The sequence below is a fragment of the Callorhinus ursinus genome, unplaced genomic scaffold (genome assembly GCF_003265705.2).
Source record: "Callorhinus ursinus isolate GAN/ISIS: 27379988/994484 unplaced genomic scaffold, GSC_fseal_2.0 scaffold1, whole genome shotgun sequence".
Lineage (NCBI taxonomy): Eukaryota > Metazoa > Chordata > Mammalia > Carnivora > Otariidae > Callorhinus > Callorhinus ursinus.
The window spans coordinates 141127150-141142904 of record NW_027397063.1 but is presented as its reverse complement, the minus strand read 5'-3'; the positions used below and the strand labels follow the sequence as shown (position 1 = coordinate 141142904).

The window sequence follows — 15755 nt, the reverse complement described above, 5'->3', positions numbered from 1 at the left end:
CCTTCACAGCTTCCCCAGTCCTCATCCTGGCAAGCAGTCCCTGAGCCTGCTGGGCTGTCCTCTCAACACCTCCTCCTCACTCCCCATGGCACCCTGGCTCCAGCCCCAGACCTGTGTGGGCTGCCTTCCCACTACTCCCGCCCCAACCCCACTCCCTCCCTCAGGAGGAGGCCCGCTCCTCCCCCAGAGGTCACTTGGGGTGAGAGTGGGGCCCATGGAGGCCTGGCAGCCCACCCACGCTACTGAGCTAGGGAGGGGGCTGGGGCGGGGAGGGGGTCGTGGGAAGAGAACATGCTGAGCCACTGTGGGGCACGGGCGGCGTCCCTGCAAGGCCACACCACTTCCCCCAGACTCCCTGGGTCTGTTGGTCCTGTCTGGTGTCATCTGTGTTCCAAATAGTCTTCAGACTCCTTCCTGTTTCTCATGTCCCTCTCACTGGTGGCCGAGGAGCTGGCCCTAGGCCATGGTGCGGTGTTGTGTGTGTGATGAGGGTTCCAGGGCTGCATGGCTGTCGGGGGCGCCCCTGGGTGGAAGGAAGGGACCTGAGAGAGGTATGTCAGGAAACAGAGAGCAACTCATGAAATCAGGGGGCATTACTGCAGAAGGGCCTTGGGGATGGTGCCAACCACTCACAGAGAAAACCCAGGGCTTTGAAAAGGAGGGGAATGGCATTAACAGGAGCAAGTCACCCAGGGGTTAGTAATAATACTAGTCATCACCACACTGGATGTTTACAAAGCGCTTACTATGTACTGGGGATTGCGGATTGCTGTAAACTCAACTCTTCACATGTCTTAATTTACCCCATCCTTCACATGCTTGTTACACCCATCTTGCAGATCAGGAAGGGAGACCAGACTCCAGACCATACAGCAAGCCCATGCAGAGCAATGGGATGTGGTCACGCTGCATGGGCACTTTGCTCCTTCAAATGACGATGTTGATATATAAAGCGTTGGTTGAGAGCTCCTTTCCTACAATGGCAGACTTTCCACCAAAGAAGAGACAGGGGCCAATAAGCACATGAAAAGATGCTCAACATCATCAGTCATCAGGGAAATGCAAGTTAAAGTTACAGGGTACACCCACTCAAATGGCCAAAATTGAAGAAAAAAATAAAAAGATTGACAGTTCCAAATGTTGGCATGGAGACAAGAGTTGGAGCCAGTGGAACTCTCCTTGCTGGTGGGGATGAAAAATGAACAGCTACTTTGGAAAACATTTGCTAACTTGTGGAGTTAAACATACACTAATCATAGGACCCTGACATTCAATTTCTAGGTATTTACCCAAGAGATAAAAAAAAAAAAATGTGTCCACGTGAACACCTGTATACAAATGTTCTTCGCAACCTCGTTCATGGTAACAAAACACTGTGAGCATCCCAAATGCCCATCAGCTATTGCATGCAAAATAAACTGTGGTATATCCATGTAATGTGGTATGTTCAATGGAAAGGCACTAACACACGGACGAGGCTCAGATGCATTATGCTGAGTGACAGTGGCCAGATGGCACAGGCTACGTACAGTATTATTCCTTTTATATGAACTCTCCAGGAAAAGCAGATCTATAGGCATGGAAGACAGCTCAGCGGTTGCCAGACGCAAGGGTGGGGGACCTCCTTGGTGTGATGGGAATGTTTGATATACTGATTTTGGTGGTGGCTCTACTGCTTATGCATTTGTCCAACTCATCAAACCATGCATTTGAAAGGGTGATTTTTATGGTATGTAAATTATACCTCGCTGAACCTGATTGAAGTGTAAAAACAGTGGGCTGCAGAGGGTAGACAATAAGATGATCTTGGCTGCTTCATTGCAAAAGTGACAGGAGAAGCCTGAGGAAAGGGGGAGCTGTGCTGGTCTCTGGGAGAAATAGGGTGACAGGCAGGGGACAGCCAGCGCTGAAGTCCCACAGTGAGGCATGCTCCGCCTGGGAGGAAGCTGCAAGGAGCGGGGTGGCTGAGGCCGGGTAAGAGACAGGGCTGCGGAGGGCTCAGACAGGCCCTAGGGAGCAGGGGTGCATGACGGAGGGCGGTGGGGGGCTCAGGCTGTTGTCTGAGTGCAAGGGGGGCCCTGGGGGCCTCTACGCTGAGCATTCGTGGGGTCTGACTGGTTGCTGTGTTGGGAGTGGTCTGTGGCAGGGACCAGCTGGGAGGCCCTTGTAAGAATCCAGGAAGGTGCTCAGCCCAGCGTGGAGGCCGTGGAGGTGTTGAGAAGTGGTTGGATTGGGGTATATTTCCAAGGTAGAGCCAACAGGATTTCCTACTGGATTGGACGTGGGGGGGTGGGTGTGAGAGAGAGAGAGGAGGCAGGGATGACACCAAGATTTTGGCCTGAGCAGGTGGAAATCCAGCTGTCCCCCTGCCCCACCCCTGCCTCCTGGGGACTGGTTTAAATGTCCCCTGGGTCCTGTGGCTGAAGTCAGGACAGAGACAGAGGGGAGGGGCTCGGCCCTGCTCCTGGCTCTGGGGGTCAGGGGATGGGCTGCACATACTGCTTATTCTATTACTCTTTATTTATTAGCCTTATTGGCTTCTGTCATTTCCTCGTTGCCTCCTGTCTGGAGAGAAGACTGTCAACGTGATGGATTGATACAGGATACAGGAGGCCCAATTATCTCTGTGAAGCCAGCGTCTCTTCTTGGTCAAGCCCTCCCGGCCCTCAGCCGTCCCGCAGCTCTTCCCACAGCCTTGCACGCAGAGCCAGCCTGGTGCCTGGCCTTCCAGGAAGAGGGGGTGCAGCCTGCGAGGGTGAGTGGCAGACACATGGTCCCCCAGGAGATACGGCTCCTCCAAGAACAAATGCTGGAGGCAAGCTCAGCCCCCTGGCTGGTTGCACCTAAAATCCCGGCGCCCGCTCCCCGAGGCCCTGCCCGCAGAGGCTGGGCACGGAGCAGGGCAGGAAGACAGGACATACTGCCTGCCGGCCAGCCCACATCCGGGGAGGGGGGCTCTGTTTCACTTGCACGCCTTTCTGGAATCCGAGCCAGTCCGTCTCTCCACAAAGGCTGGGATGATGGGGCTTTTCTGTCCGGCAGCAGGTGCCTGGCAGCTGCCCCGGGGATGCCAGCCCTGTGAGCTGGCATGGGAGGAAGTGCTTGTCCGGGTGGTCATTATACGTGCTGGCCTCCAGCTGGCCCAGCCCCCACCCCTGATGTTTAGGCTGACTTGGGACACCTGCAAGAGAGTGGTGCCTCCAGCAGGACCCCCGTGATCCCCCCTGGGGTCCCCCAGACAGAACTTGGCAGCACCAGCCTTTGAGCATAATATCGAAACAAAGTCCCTTGGCCACCCCCTCTGGCCTGTCCGCCTGCCTCTGTCCTGGGAACGTCCTGAGGCCCCTGGTCCGGGTGCGGGGGCGGGGGGGAGGTGGTTGGGACAGGAAGCCTGAGGTTCATTCCTGGTATTTCAGGCATCTTCCTGATGTCACGCCGTTGCCCCCAGGGCGGAGACCCAGCTTACAGCGCCTCGGGCGTGCACGCGTGTGTGTGGATCCGCCCGTGTCTCCATGTAGGTGAGGATGTCAGACGGCCCTGTGCCTGACCTGCCAGGGGGATGCAGAGTGGCAGGCGGGCCTGCGTGCGAGGAAGGGGCAGGGAGCGCAGAGGCCAGGAAGGAGTCGAGTGGAGGAGAGGAGCCCGGAGAATCCAGCTGCCATTCCTGCTCACCTGCTCCGGGTGCGGGTGTGGGTGGCGCCACAGCCCGGGGCGCTTGGGACCGGGCAGTAGAGCGGAGGTGCGGTGCTGGCAGCCCCCAGCCGAGGCCCGCTGCAGGGACACAGTGCCACAGCCTCCCCGGGCCAGTCCCGCTTCCGTCTCTGTCCCTCCCTCCCTCCCAGCCTCCGGGCACCAGGGCTCGAGTCTCGTGGCCGCCAGGGCTGAGGGCGGAGGAGCCTCCGGCACGGGGCAGGGTGGCTGCCAAAGCCGTGGCCCCGGGGTGACAGCTGACGTCTGTCCAGGAGCATCTCTCTCCCTGCCAAGGATTGAGCTCTCTGGGCCACATGCCTTCCCTCTGACACAGGAGCCGGCCTCTGTCCCTCAGAGCCACCCGCCACCTGGACCCCAGCTTCGGCCCACAGCAGCCTGGGGACAGCTGTGACAGCCCCTCTCGGGCCTCCCTCCGGAGGAGCCTGCCCTGTGCCGCGCCAGGCTAAGGCCCACTTCAGGCAGCTGGGGAAGACCCCACACGAGGGGCCCAGGAGCCCCAGATGCCAAGCCTGGGCTTTGAGAATGGTGGGGAAGCCACTGCCTGGGCCCAGACCAAACCGTCGTGTCCTGGGGCTTGCCAGAGAGGAGGCTGAGGCTTCCCAGCTTAGGGTGGGTGTCGCAGCCTTTCTCCCTCCACCAGCACATACGGGGCTCCTGCCGTGCCAGCTACTGAGCTGGGTCCTGGCTGCATGGTGACGAGACCAGCCATGAACACTGTCCTCAGGTTGCTTTCTTGTAAGAAGCACATCTCCATCACTCCCCACTGCGCACATGGGTGCCCACCCAAGATACATACCTATCTGAAACTGGTTTCACACAATAACACTCATCCTTCCCACAGAGAATATGCTGCAGTTTCAAATTCTGACATTATTTTTAAGACAGCTGCTGGTGACCCACTACACTGGGATGTGGCCTGCCCTCCGAAAAACCTCTGTCTGGTTGGGGAAAGATGTTTAAACAAGTGTCACAGGAGGTTAGGGTGGACTGCTTCTGCCCCACTTTTGACCAAGGGACCAACGCCAAGGGTTTCAGGATACCAAACCCCATGTCTCTCATATGCAGATGGGTTTCAAGGGAAATGGTGCTGGACACTGGGACCCCACAGCCACGTCAAGGATATAAGAAGGGGTCCAAGAGAGTGGAGGGCCGAGGGGAGCTGTGGGAGGGTTTCTTTGGAAAGAACTGTCACCTGTTGTTTCTAGGACCCTGTGGCCTTCCATCGGTGGCAGGCCTGTGTGGGGTGGGCCAATCTCTTGCCCAGGTCCACGGGGGCCCTTCTTGGAGAGCTTTGACACGTGGGAGACACAGAGGATGGGGCCTCGCTGGGTCTGAGGAAGCTCAGGTGGACGGGTGACGGGGCCTGACTGCCTGGGACATGGAGGGGGGTCGTGGGCCAGCTGCTCTGGTGGTGGCTGTGGAGCAGGCTGCGGCTGGGCATGGCCGCACCCCAGTGTGTGTGTCGGGGGCGGGGAGGCAGGTGCTCTGAGTGCTTCTCCTGGACCAGAGGTGACGGGTGGCAGAGAGAGGCCGGTGTGTCCCACCACAGCAGGGCTGCCCGAGGGTCGAGGGGCATGGAGGAAGAGGCTGTGGGGGGACTCACAGGTGGGGGGCAAAGGAAGGGGTCCCAGGGGCCCCTGGAAGAGAGCACACCTGTGGGGCTGAGGAAACTGCCAGGAGAAGGCTCAGCAAGGAGTCTCCAAAAATCCCACGGACACCCCCAGAGGGTCCCCTTGAGCTGCCTGCCTCGCGTGGGGAGGAGCCGCGCAGCGTCCCCATCTCTGTCTGTGGGATCGGCAGTTTCGGACCCAGGCTGAGATCGTAGTTGCAGGGTGGCTGTAGGCTGCTCTTTTATCCAAGCCTGAGCCCAATGGCCACAGAATTGGCCACAGGATCAGCCCTGTTTTCATCCAGGGTCGGGGCAAGATTGCGTCCACTGAGTAAAATGGAATAAAACGGATTTTGCAGGTGTTTGCCATAAGGGCTATTAAGCGCTGTGACAAGGGCAGTACCTAGGGTGGGGACAAGTGATGGGGAAGGGGGTTGGGCAGTCAGGGAAGGCTCCCGGAGGAGGTGATGTTAGGATGAGGCCCCGGGGCTGAGCAGAGCGGAGGCCAGTGTTCCAGGTGCAGGGAACAGCAGTGGGCAGGACCTCGAGGAGGAAGAGCCTGGGTCCCTGAGGGTTCGAGGGAGAGGCGGTCACAGAGGTCGGCGGGGCTGGAGGCCAGGGCACTGCTTGCCTGGACCCTGAGACAACAGGAAGCCTGTGAAGCTTGCTAGCCGGGAGGCCGCCGTCTTGGATGAAAACACTCTGGTAGCTGAGCCGTTGGAGGAAGGGAAGCCCCTGAGCCCCTTTCAGCGGCAAGTGAAGGACGCGGACAAGGCAGCGCCAGCAGGGCCCCGGGCGGGCGAGGGGTGGAGCAGGAGGCTGCGGTTGAAGATGGAGCTGCTGGGGGGCTCCACGTGCCGGCCTGGGGCGCAGTGGAGGGAGCTGGACGCCAGATCAAGAGTGGACTCTAAGCGTGGCCGCAGGAGGGGGGTCTGGTGGGTGCAGAGGGTGTTTCCTGCTCTCTTTCCCTGGACACGGGCCCAGGGTCATTCAGTCAGATCCCGGGGGATGTGCCCCTGAAGGAGGCGATGGCAGAGCCTGGAGGAAAGCCTGGAAAACGCCCCCAGGGGGGTCTGCTGAGTCAGATGCTGTGGAGTCGACCCCCAAGACAGGGCAGAGAGGCCTCTGCTGGCTGTGCAGCACTTTTGCCGGGGTGCTGGGGCGCTGGGGCGCCGGGGTGCTGGGGTGCTGGGGTGCTGGGGCACTGGACCGACAGTGAGGAGCCAGGGGTCCAAGCCTGTCTTGACACACAGACCATCTGGCTGTTCTCCATGGCCTCCCTCTTCCCAACCTTCCTCATCGTGGGAGCCCCAAAAGGTGGCCCTTGCCCTCTGCAGTGCACCAGACGGGGGGGGCCTGGAAGGCAAGACCCGAGCACCCCCACTTTTCCTGGACCAGCCACATTCCCAGCTGTTCTGGGAAAACAAGGGGAAGTCCTGTGTGGTTCTCGGGGTCTCGTCCTGCCTCCCCCTGCACCACCACCATTGCCCGGGCTGGTGCAAGAGGAGACCTCCTCTCGGGCTCTGTGGGCCTCTGCCGCCACCCTTGTCAAATCATAAGAAGAGAGGCCAGGCCAGGTCATGTAAGCCATTTTATTGGTTTGTTTTAAAAATATGTATCTTATTTATACACGGAGTTTGGTGAGAAGTGCTCGATTAGCTCAGACAACAGCCAGCACTCGATGTCCCTCCTTTTCCTACCCTCTTCTCCCCTCCTGCTGGTCATCGTGCAGTTCTGGAAAGAAAAAATGAGAGCCACGCTAAAAGCTAAGGAGTTGGGCCTAGCTCACCCTGTCTCAGCCACAGCCCGGGGCACCTGTCTCAGGGTTCCCGGGCTGCATGCGCGCGCACACACACACACACACACACACACACACACACACACACACACGAAACCACAGCCCCCTTCCGGACAGCCGGCCTGCCTCCCAAATTCCCGCCCCTGCAGTGGGCGCTGAGTGCCAGGGAGGGGCATACGCCACTCCGAGCCTTGAGAGCAAAGCACAGAGAGCTACAAAAATAAGATTTCCACCCGGAGAAGTGTGTCTGGGACGGTCAAACCACGTCCCACGCTGGACTCAAGGGGAACACGGGAGAAGAGAAATCACTGGGGTGGGTGGGGTGGGGGCTAGGGCGGCCACCAAGGGAACTCGGGGCTGACAGAAAGAAACGTAATACTTGACTCGCCGGCAATGCCTCCGCAGCACTGCCGCGAGCTCCCGAACGTCCAGCCCTCCGACAGCTCGGCGAGGTAGGTGAGGGGCAGCGTTTCCAGCTTCCCGGGCTGCCCCGAGGCGGGCGGCGGGCGGCTCTGCCGGGGAGCTGGGGCGGGCAGCCGAGCCCCCGCCTGCTCAGGCTCCGCTAGCCTACACTGTCACTCTGGGGGGGGGGGGGGGGGGGCGGGGACAGGTCTCTGCATTTAAGGATTTGCATATGCTAAATAGGATTGTCAGCAGCTCAAGAGGCCCTGGGGGTAATTGGACTAGAAAAAGTATTTTTCCCTGAAAAGGCCTTCTCACAAGACCTGTGGACAGCCTGGACCCTGCCCCAGGTTGTCCTGCGGTTGGGTGCCACCAGGACCCCAGGCTGAGCCCGAGGGGCTGCTCTGGGGCCACACGGCTCCCTTTCCCAAGGTTGCCCACAGTCCATTCCCCTCCCAGGCCAGGGGAGGGTCTGACCCTCCCAAGCCTCCTTCCCAGTACAGGGCCCACACTCCCCTCTGGGCACCAGGCAGGACTCCCCCCACCGCCCACCCACACAACATGGTGAGAGGCAGAAAGGTCTGGAAAGAGAGCTCTGGTCATGACAACAGATTCCCTTCTTCAGATAGGCTGGGGCCGCGTGGCCAAGGCGGAGGGCTGTTCAACTTCTTCGCCCTGGAGGCACGGGGCTCAGACTTCTCTTCCTGGCCTGTGGGGCAGGGCCTGCCCGGTTCGGGAGCAAGGACAAGCTGGGGGCCAGGCCATGAGTGGGGCTGGTTCCCTGTGCCCTTCCCCTTACTGTTAATACTCGTGCAGAAGGCCGGGCTCTTCTGGGAAGAAAAGGCAACATCAGCGCCTGGGACCCAGGCCACTCTCTTCTGGAAGGTTTGTGTTTTTGTAGAAATGACCCCAGAATGGCCTGCATGAAAACACAGGGGGCAAACAGGACCCTGGGGACCAGGGAAGGCCAGAGAGAGTCCCTGCTGCCAAGAACCGCTCTGCCTGACACTCGTCCGAGGGAAGCCTGAGTCGCACGCCGCCCGTGTCTGGCCTCTGGGTGAGGACTGTGTGCACACGCCGGGCGAGGAAAGGGGTTCAGCCCTCCTGGCACCGCAGCCCAAGCAGCAGGGGAACCCCTCCTGGCCCCGGGCTGTAGGCCTGCGGGAGCCACACTGGGTTGCACTTTTGCCTTGAGAACCAGTGTTCCGGCAACTCCACAGACACTCTTGTTCGGAGTGAAGAAAAGGCAGTGTGAACTGCTGCCGAGTCCATGGAAAAACGATTAGTTCTTTGCTCAAGTAAAAAAATATCAAATATAATAAATTTATGAAAGCCCACTCACAACATCTACAGTCTCAGTTTTGGATTTCTCCTCCGCAGCTGGGATGGTGTTGCTTTTCAGAGCCCCGGGGGGTGACGTGACCGGCCCCGGCCGCCGGCGTGTGCGGGGCCTCCAGCGACAGGCCACCCCGCACGGTCAGCTCGGCCGCCCGCTTCTGGCCGTCAGTGTGGGCGCCACAGAACTCTGCCTTGTCGGCCCGCGGGGCTGAGGCCCATCTCTCACAGCCCGAGGCCGAAGCAAGGAAGGGTCCGCAGGTGCCGGCTTGTGGCCGCGGTCACGCTGGCTACGCTGCCCCAGGCTGCCCCTCGGTGCGTCCTGGCCAGCTGGGCTGGCGCTCACACGATGGACTCGCGGTCCCTGTCTGGGGACGGGGGGAAGTCGGCGAGATCCTCACTGCGGCTGTAGTCGGACACCCGCACCTGGGGGTTATCGCTGGTCGCCCTGGTGATGCTGTCATAGGAGGGCGGGAAGGATGTGGAGGAGACAGAGGAGCTGGAGGGCGGGCCAAGGCGCCTGGAGAAGTTCTCATTCATCATGTAGGCGATGAGACCCTCCTGCTCGGGAGCATCCTCATCAGAGAGGCCGCTGCTGCCCGCCTGCTGGCGGAAGAGGAAGGAGGCGTGCTTCATGGAGCGCTGCAGCAGGTGCCTCCGGAAGGCCCGCTGGATGACAGTGGCCGACACCTCCTCGTGCTTGCGCCGGAGCGTGGTGGTGATGGGCTCGTAGGAGATCTTGGACGGGTTGGCCGCCATGAATTTCTCCTCCATCTGGATCTTCAGGGCGTCCATCTCCCCAGACTCACCCAGGACCCTCTTGGTGAAGGCAAAGAGGATGTCCATGCAGTGGATACGGTCCCCACTCACCATGGGCAGGTCCATATTGATGAGGCTTATCTGGTTGGGCTTGGCGATGCGGAGCGGCTCGGACAGGGCGTCGGCAAAGTCAGACAGGGCCGAATACTCGATGAACTGGGTGGCCTCCGGGTCGAACTTCTCCCAGATCTCGTAGAACATGTCGAAGTCATCCTCGCTCAGAGGCTCGGTGCTCTCCTCTGTGGCCACACTGAAGTTCTCCAGGATGATGGCGATGTACATGTTGACCACGATGAGGAAGGAGATGATGATGTACGTGGTGAAGAAGAGGATGCCCACGGCTGGGCTCCCACAGTTCCCCCGGGAGCCATTGCTGTTGGGCAGATTGGGGTCGCAGTAAGGGGGTCCTGTGTTGAGGATGGGGCTGAGGAGGCCATCCCAGCCAGCTGATGTGGTGATCTGGAAGAGGCACAGCATGCTGTTGGCAAAGGTCTGGAAGTTGAACATGTCGTCGATGCCAGCCTCCCATTTGACGTAAGCGAAGTTGGCCATGCCGAAGATGGAGTAGATGAACATGACGAGGAAGAGCAGCAGTCCTATGTTGAAGAGGGCGGGCAGGGACATCATGAGGGCAAAGAGCAGTGTGCGGATTCCCTTGGCCCCTCGGATCAGCCTGAGGATGCGGCCGATTCGGGCCAGGCGGATGACTCGGAAGAGCGTCGGGGAGAAGAAGTACTTCTGGATGATGTCTGAGAGCACAGTACCTATGGGAAACAACACAGACCGTGGCCACCCAAGCCCTTCTGTCCTCCCTCTAACCCTGTATCACTGGATGGGTCTCTGTACGGCAAGGAGCTAAGGAGAGGAGGCCCTTTCAGGAGGACTGGGTCAACGGGGACATGCAAGGGCCCTGTGTCCTCCCACCCCTCTGGGTCTCCGTTTCTCATCTATGATTCAGAAAATGAAGACCCACAGTACCCACACCTTTTGCAAAGTGTCTTTCCAGACCTCTCGTCCTTTAGTCTTCTGAGAATACCTGCACAGTAGGGCCCATCTTCTAGATCCTGGGTTCTGAGGCCTCAAGGGACTTGCTCAGCATCTGGGTGGCCTAGCTTGGACCAGAACTCGGGCTTTGCAGCTCCTCATTACTCAAAGTGTGGTCTGAGGGCCAGCAGCCCTGGGCTTTCCTGGGCTGGTTATCAGAAATGTGGACTCTTAGTTTAACCTCCAGTCCCACTGCATTTTAATAAGCCCAGATGATTTGCTGCTCACTGAAAGGCAAGAAGCACTGGCCCACAAGTCCGTGTTCTCCACCATGCCACGACTGTCACAACTAAGCCTCTCTCAGATCATTCCTGTCACCCTCCCAACCCTGCTAGCTTCTGGGGCTTCCCACCCCTTGGTCTCTATTGACAACTCCGGGTTTGGAGTTTTAAGAAGCAGGCATATAAGTTATAGGAGAAAGAGTGAAATAAACTCTGCTATGTATTGGCCCAAGTGACCTTTCCAGACTCCTCATGTAAGTGTCACCACCTGTCATATGTCATGTTTACTGTCAATAAGCCACTGGGCTGAGCATTTTATATCCATCCATTTAGCCCTTCCGGTCACCCGAGGAGGTAAGCAGATACCATCATCCTCATTTTCCAGAAGAGGAAACTGAGAAGCGAGGTAACTGACCCAAGCTGTCACCTCATCGGTGAGACTTTGGGATTCGACTCAGACCCTCTGGCTCCAAGTTGAGCTGTTAACCAAGCCTCTCCCGTACGGCCAGGCACCAGGACCAGTAGGTGCTCCCGAGGTACATGCTGCACCTCCTTCCAAAGCTTCCCGACACTGCCCCTCATCAGCCCCTCAAGGCTGCCGACATCCTGCATTCTCTAAAGCCTCTCTCCAGTCCCACCAGGCATGCACACCCTCACCCCTCTCTGGGACCTCCCAGAGCATTTCCTGACCCTGAGTCCAGCTTCGAACCATCTGTCTGTCACCGTAGCTATGGCAGCCCCTGCCTCTGCCTGCCCCCTCGTTTCCCTCTGAAGTCACTGAACGCACAGGTTGTATGTACCTGGCAGAAAGAGGAAAGTCAGCCACCCCATGGCAGAGTTTCATGGGGGAGGGGGTCAAGAGTTTGTTGCTGAGCACAAGCAACAAAAGAAAAAAAATATTGATAAATTGGGACTTAATCAAAACAAAAATCTTTGTGCTTCGAGAGACAGCAACCAAGAAAGTAACAAGACAACCCACAGAATGGGAGAAAATATTTGCAAATTGTGTATCAGATAAGGGACTGGTGTTCAGAATATATAAAGAACTCTTACAATTCAACAATAAAAACATAAGTAAGCCAATTAAAAACTAAGCAAAGGATTTGAATGGACATTTCTCCAAGACATTTCTCCTGTTATAGACCGAGACATACCATGGGAAGTGACCAATAAGCACATGAAAAGATTTTCAGCATCATTAGTCATTAGAGAAATGCAAACCAAAATCTCAACGAGATGATTACTTCATACCTGCCAGGATGGCTATGTAAAAAATTATAGATAGTGACAAGTGTTGGTGGGGACACGGAGTCACTGGAACCCTTCTACATTGATGGTGGGACTATAGAATGGTGCACCTGCTTTGGAAAACAGTTTGGCAGTCTCTCAAAATTTTAGATGAGTGGTTTCCAGGGGTTGGGGAGAGGGAAAATGGGGAGTGACTGCTAAAAGGATGCAGAGTTTCTGTTGGGGGTGAGGGAAAGAGTCTAAGATGAGGTGTAATGGTGATGGTTGCACAACTCTGTGAATATACTAGCAACTAGTAAATCATAAACTTTAAAGGGTAAATCTTATAGCATGTGAATTTTATCTCAGTAAAATTGCTATTTAAAAAAAGGAGACCCCTGGATGGCTCAGTCAGTTGAGCATCTGACTCTTGATTTCAGCTCAGGTCATGATGTCAGAGTTGGGAGATGGAGCCCCATGTTGAGCTCTGCACTGAGCATGGAGCTTGCTTAAGATTCTCTCTCCTCTCCCTCTGCCCCTCCCACCTCCCTGCTCTCGTGCTCAGTTTATAAATAAATAAATAACAAAAATAAGAAAAATAAGAGGGATTGAGCCCTGAGGTCAAACAGACGTGGATGTGTGCTATGGTTTGAATGTTTGAATCTCCTACCAAATTCATATGTTGAAATATCAACTCCCAAAGATGATGATGTTAGGAGGTGAGACCTTTGGGAGGTGCTTTGAGTGAGTGAGTGGGATCAGTGCCTTATAAAAGAGACCCCAGAGAGCTCCCTTGCCCCTTCTACTTTGTGAGGACACAGCCAAGAGGGTGCTGGTTATGAACTAGGGAAAGGACCCTCACCAGAAGACATGACCATGCTCGTGTCTCAGTCTTGGACTTTCAGCATCCAGAACTGTGAGAAATGAATTTCTGGTGTTTATGAGTTACCCAGTCTGGTGTTTGGTTATAGCAGCCTGAACAGACAGAGTGTGAATCCTACCTCTTCTGTTCCTAGCTGTATGATCTCCTCGCCTCAGCGTAGACTTTCAAAGATCAATTGCCTGAGGTGGGTGATATCTGAAGGAATCTGGCACACAACCTTGGTGGCTAGACTCTAGAATTTTCCATCTCCAGGGATCACTTCTATCCTAGAGGGCCACCTGCTCCCATCCCTGGAGACTCGCCTCACCCTGAGAAAGCCTCTTCCTCCTTTAACCTTTCCTTTGGGAGGGCAGGGAAGTCTGCCCAGCCCCCACTCCCTTTTCCAGATTCATCCCTGAAGTTCTCACAGAGAGCTGAGAGCTGTGTCCTAGGGTCCCATGGAGGGGTTGCTGGCTCCTCTGTCAGGATGGCCCCCTTGGCCTGAGTGGGCCTTCCTGGACAAGTTGTCTGTGGAGGGTGTGTGTGTGGGGGCAGGTGGGGGAGAGGTCTGGAATGCAGAGAAAAGAACAAAGGAGCCTAGTACACTTGGCATTAAGTACAGACCCAGGACTGGAGGAAAGACCAACTTGCATACCCACCCACAATGGAGAGGATGACAACCACAAAATCAAAGATGTTCCAGCTGTTGGTGAAGTAATAGTGGCGCAGGGCAGCCATCTTGATGATACACTCGCCCGTGAAGATGGCTACGAAGAGCAGGTTGATCTTGGCCAAGATGTTGACCTTCTCCGGGCTCTGGTCATCTGTCTCCACCATCATGGTCACCATGTTCAAGCAGATGAGAAACATGATGGTGACGTCGAAGGCCTGCTTGGTCACAATGTCGAACAGGAAGCCCTGGTACTTGTTCTGAAAGGAGGGGTCAAGGATGGGCTCAACGGGGGCCTCAGGCAGGCCTGTTGCTGCCCCTCGGCCCAGACCATCCACCCTGCTACTCCACCCTCTAGTGAGACTGTCGGGGTGAGAGGAGAAGTCAGGAGGCTGAAACAGCCTGGCTCTCCTGCGTCCCTCTTCCCTGCAGTCTTCTCTGAACCTTCAGGAGGGGATTTCTCCTACCCAGAGCTTCCCTAGCACATCATCGTCCTCTTTTTGTTCCCACTGTCTGACGGCTCAGGGTCAAATTTACAGTTCAACCCTAGTAATTGGATCAGTCCTCAGGTTAACAAATTTTCTCCACCCTTAATGGAATTGATTTTGTTTATTCTATTAACTGTATTTATGTGTCTTTAATTGTTAGCCACCTCAGATTATTTGGGGAAAGAAAAAATTATAAATAAGTGAACACACACGCGCATACACCACTAACCTAGTACAAAGCTTGGTGAAAGGGTAATTAGATAAAATTGATGAACTGGATTAAAAACCTGGGACTGTCACTTCCTAGCTAGTGATTTGGGTTATGTCACCCAACTGAGTAGTGACCCCCTCCCCACTTTTTTGGAGAATGGCTTGGTCAGGCAAGGGAGTCAGCCTCGCAGGGGACTGAGTGTCCCTCCTGGCGCCACCTGCCAGGGGACTCTGGCTGCATCTGTCCTGCTCAGGGGTTGCCAGGAAGAGGCTGTGAATGGGGGTGGTAGGCCTGCAGAGGCTGCCTTGCCCTCGATGGGAAAGGCTGCACTCTGACAGTGGAGGAGGGTGCGCTCAGAGGAGAGGAACTCCTGCGGGAGGGAGCGCTCCTGGTTGGAACAGACGCCCATGCCTTCCTCACTTTCTCCCGGAGGCTGAGGCCTCTGTGTGTGGTCAGGTGCCTGACAGCGCCCCTCTGTCCCTGCACTGACTGAGGGCCCTGGGCCAAGCTGAGTGATTTTTTCTTTTTTTGGAATTACATTTCAGGAGCAGTTTTATCTTCTTTCATTCTTTTACATTAAATACTATCAGATTAAAAATGCCAAAATGAAAATGCTCATATGAAAATATTGTATATCATATTTTAAAGAATATCGATTTTTCACAGCCCTATTTTCAACACTTCCTCATTCTCTTTGAATGGATCAAATGCATATTAAGTATTCTTTGTGGTCTTCCTGGCACTTTTTCTAGCCTTTTGGGTTCAAACCCCACTCCTGACATTGGCAAACTGTGGTACCATAAAGAAAGGATAAGCAAGATGTGAAAACGTGTTATTTTCCTTAATACATTCTTGGAGCAATTTTCCCAAACTTTGCAAATTTCCATTTTCTATAATGTAAAACTTCCAGTGATACCATCCTATAAAAACCCTATTGATTAATGAATTTGAAAAGTACATATTTCAGAATTATTCTCATTAAGGAAACAGACAATTCTGAGTGGGCAATTTGGGCAAGCTCACTTAGGCTTTCACTGGAAAATTCAGTGGTCCTGGGGTGTGGGGCTTCCCAGGCCCCCCAGCACATCCCCTCCACTCTTGCTGAATCGGGCGCTGGCTCACCAGAGGCCTCGGGATGGGCTTCTGGGGCTTCTTGGAGCCCAGCTTCTTCATGGCGTTGTAGTACTTCTTCTGCTCCTCGGTCATGAAGATGTCCTGGCCCCCTAAGTGCAGAGAGACAGGCACCAGACTCATTTTGGGGTTCTCAAGGGCTCTGGCATGGGGGGCATAGGGATCTGGCCTCCTTGATGAGGGTGCCTTGGCCAGCCTCCTCCTCACGTCCTCTTCTGGTGGAGAGA

The 15755-nt window shown here is 56.0% G+C and overlaps 1 protein-coding gene across 7 annotated transcripts in view; it reads right to left on the bottom strand.

The window, feature by feature from the left end:
* Positions 1-8702: 8702 nt before the first annotated feature.
* Positions 8703-15755, bottom strand: part of SCN5A (sodium voltage-gated channel alpha subunit 5) — a 97300-nt gene continuing 90247 nt past the window's right edge. For all 7 annotated transcript variants that reach the window (XM_073901874.1, XM_073901877.1, XM_073901891.1 and 4 more), the window contains 3 exons: positions 15520-15620; positions 13688-13958; positions 8703-10438 (listed from right to left, as the gene is read on the bottom strand). In XM_073901874.1, the coding sequence (XP_073757975.1) occupies positions 9198-10438; positions 13688-13958; positions 15520-15620 (1613 nt within the window). In that variant the 3' untranslated portion in view covers positions 8703-9197. The remainder of the gene's footprint in view (positions 10439-13687; positions 13959-15519; positions 15621-15755) is intronic.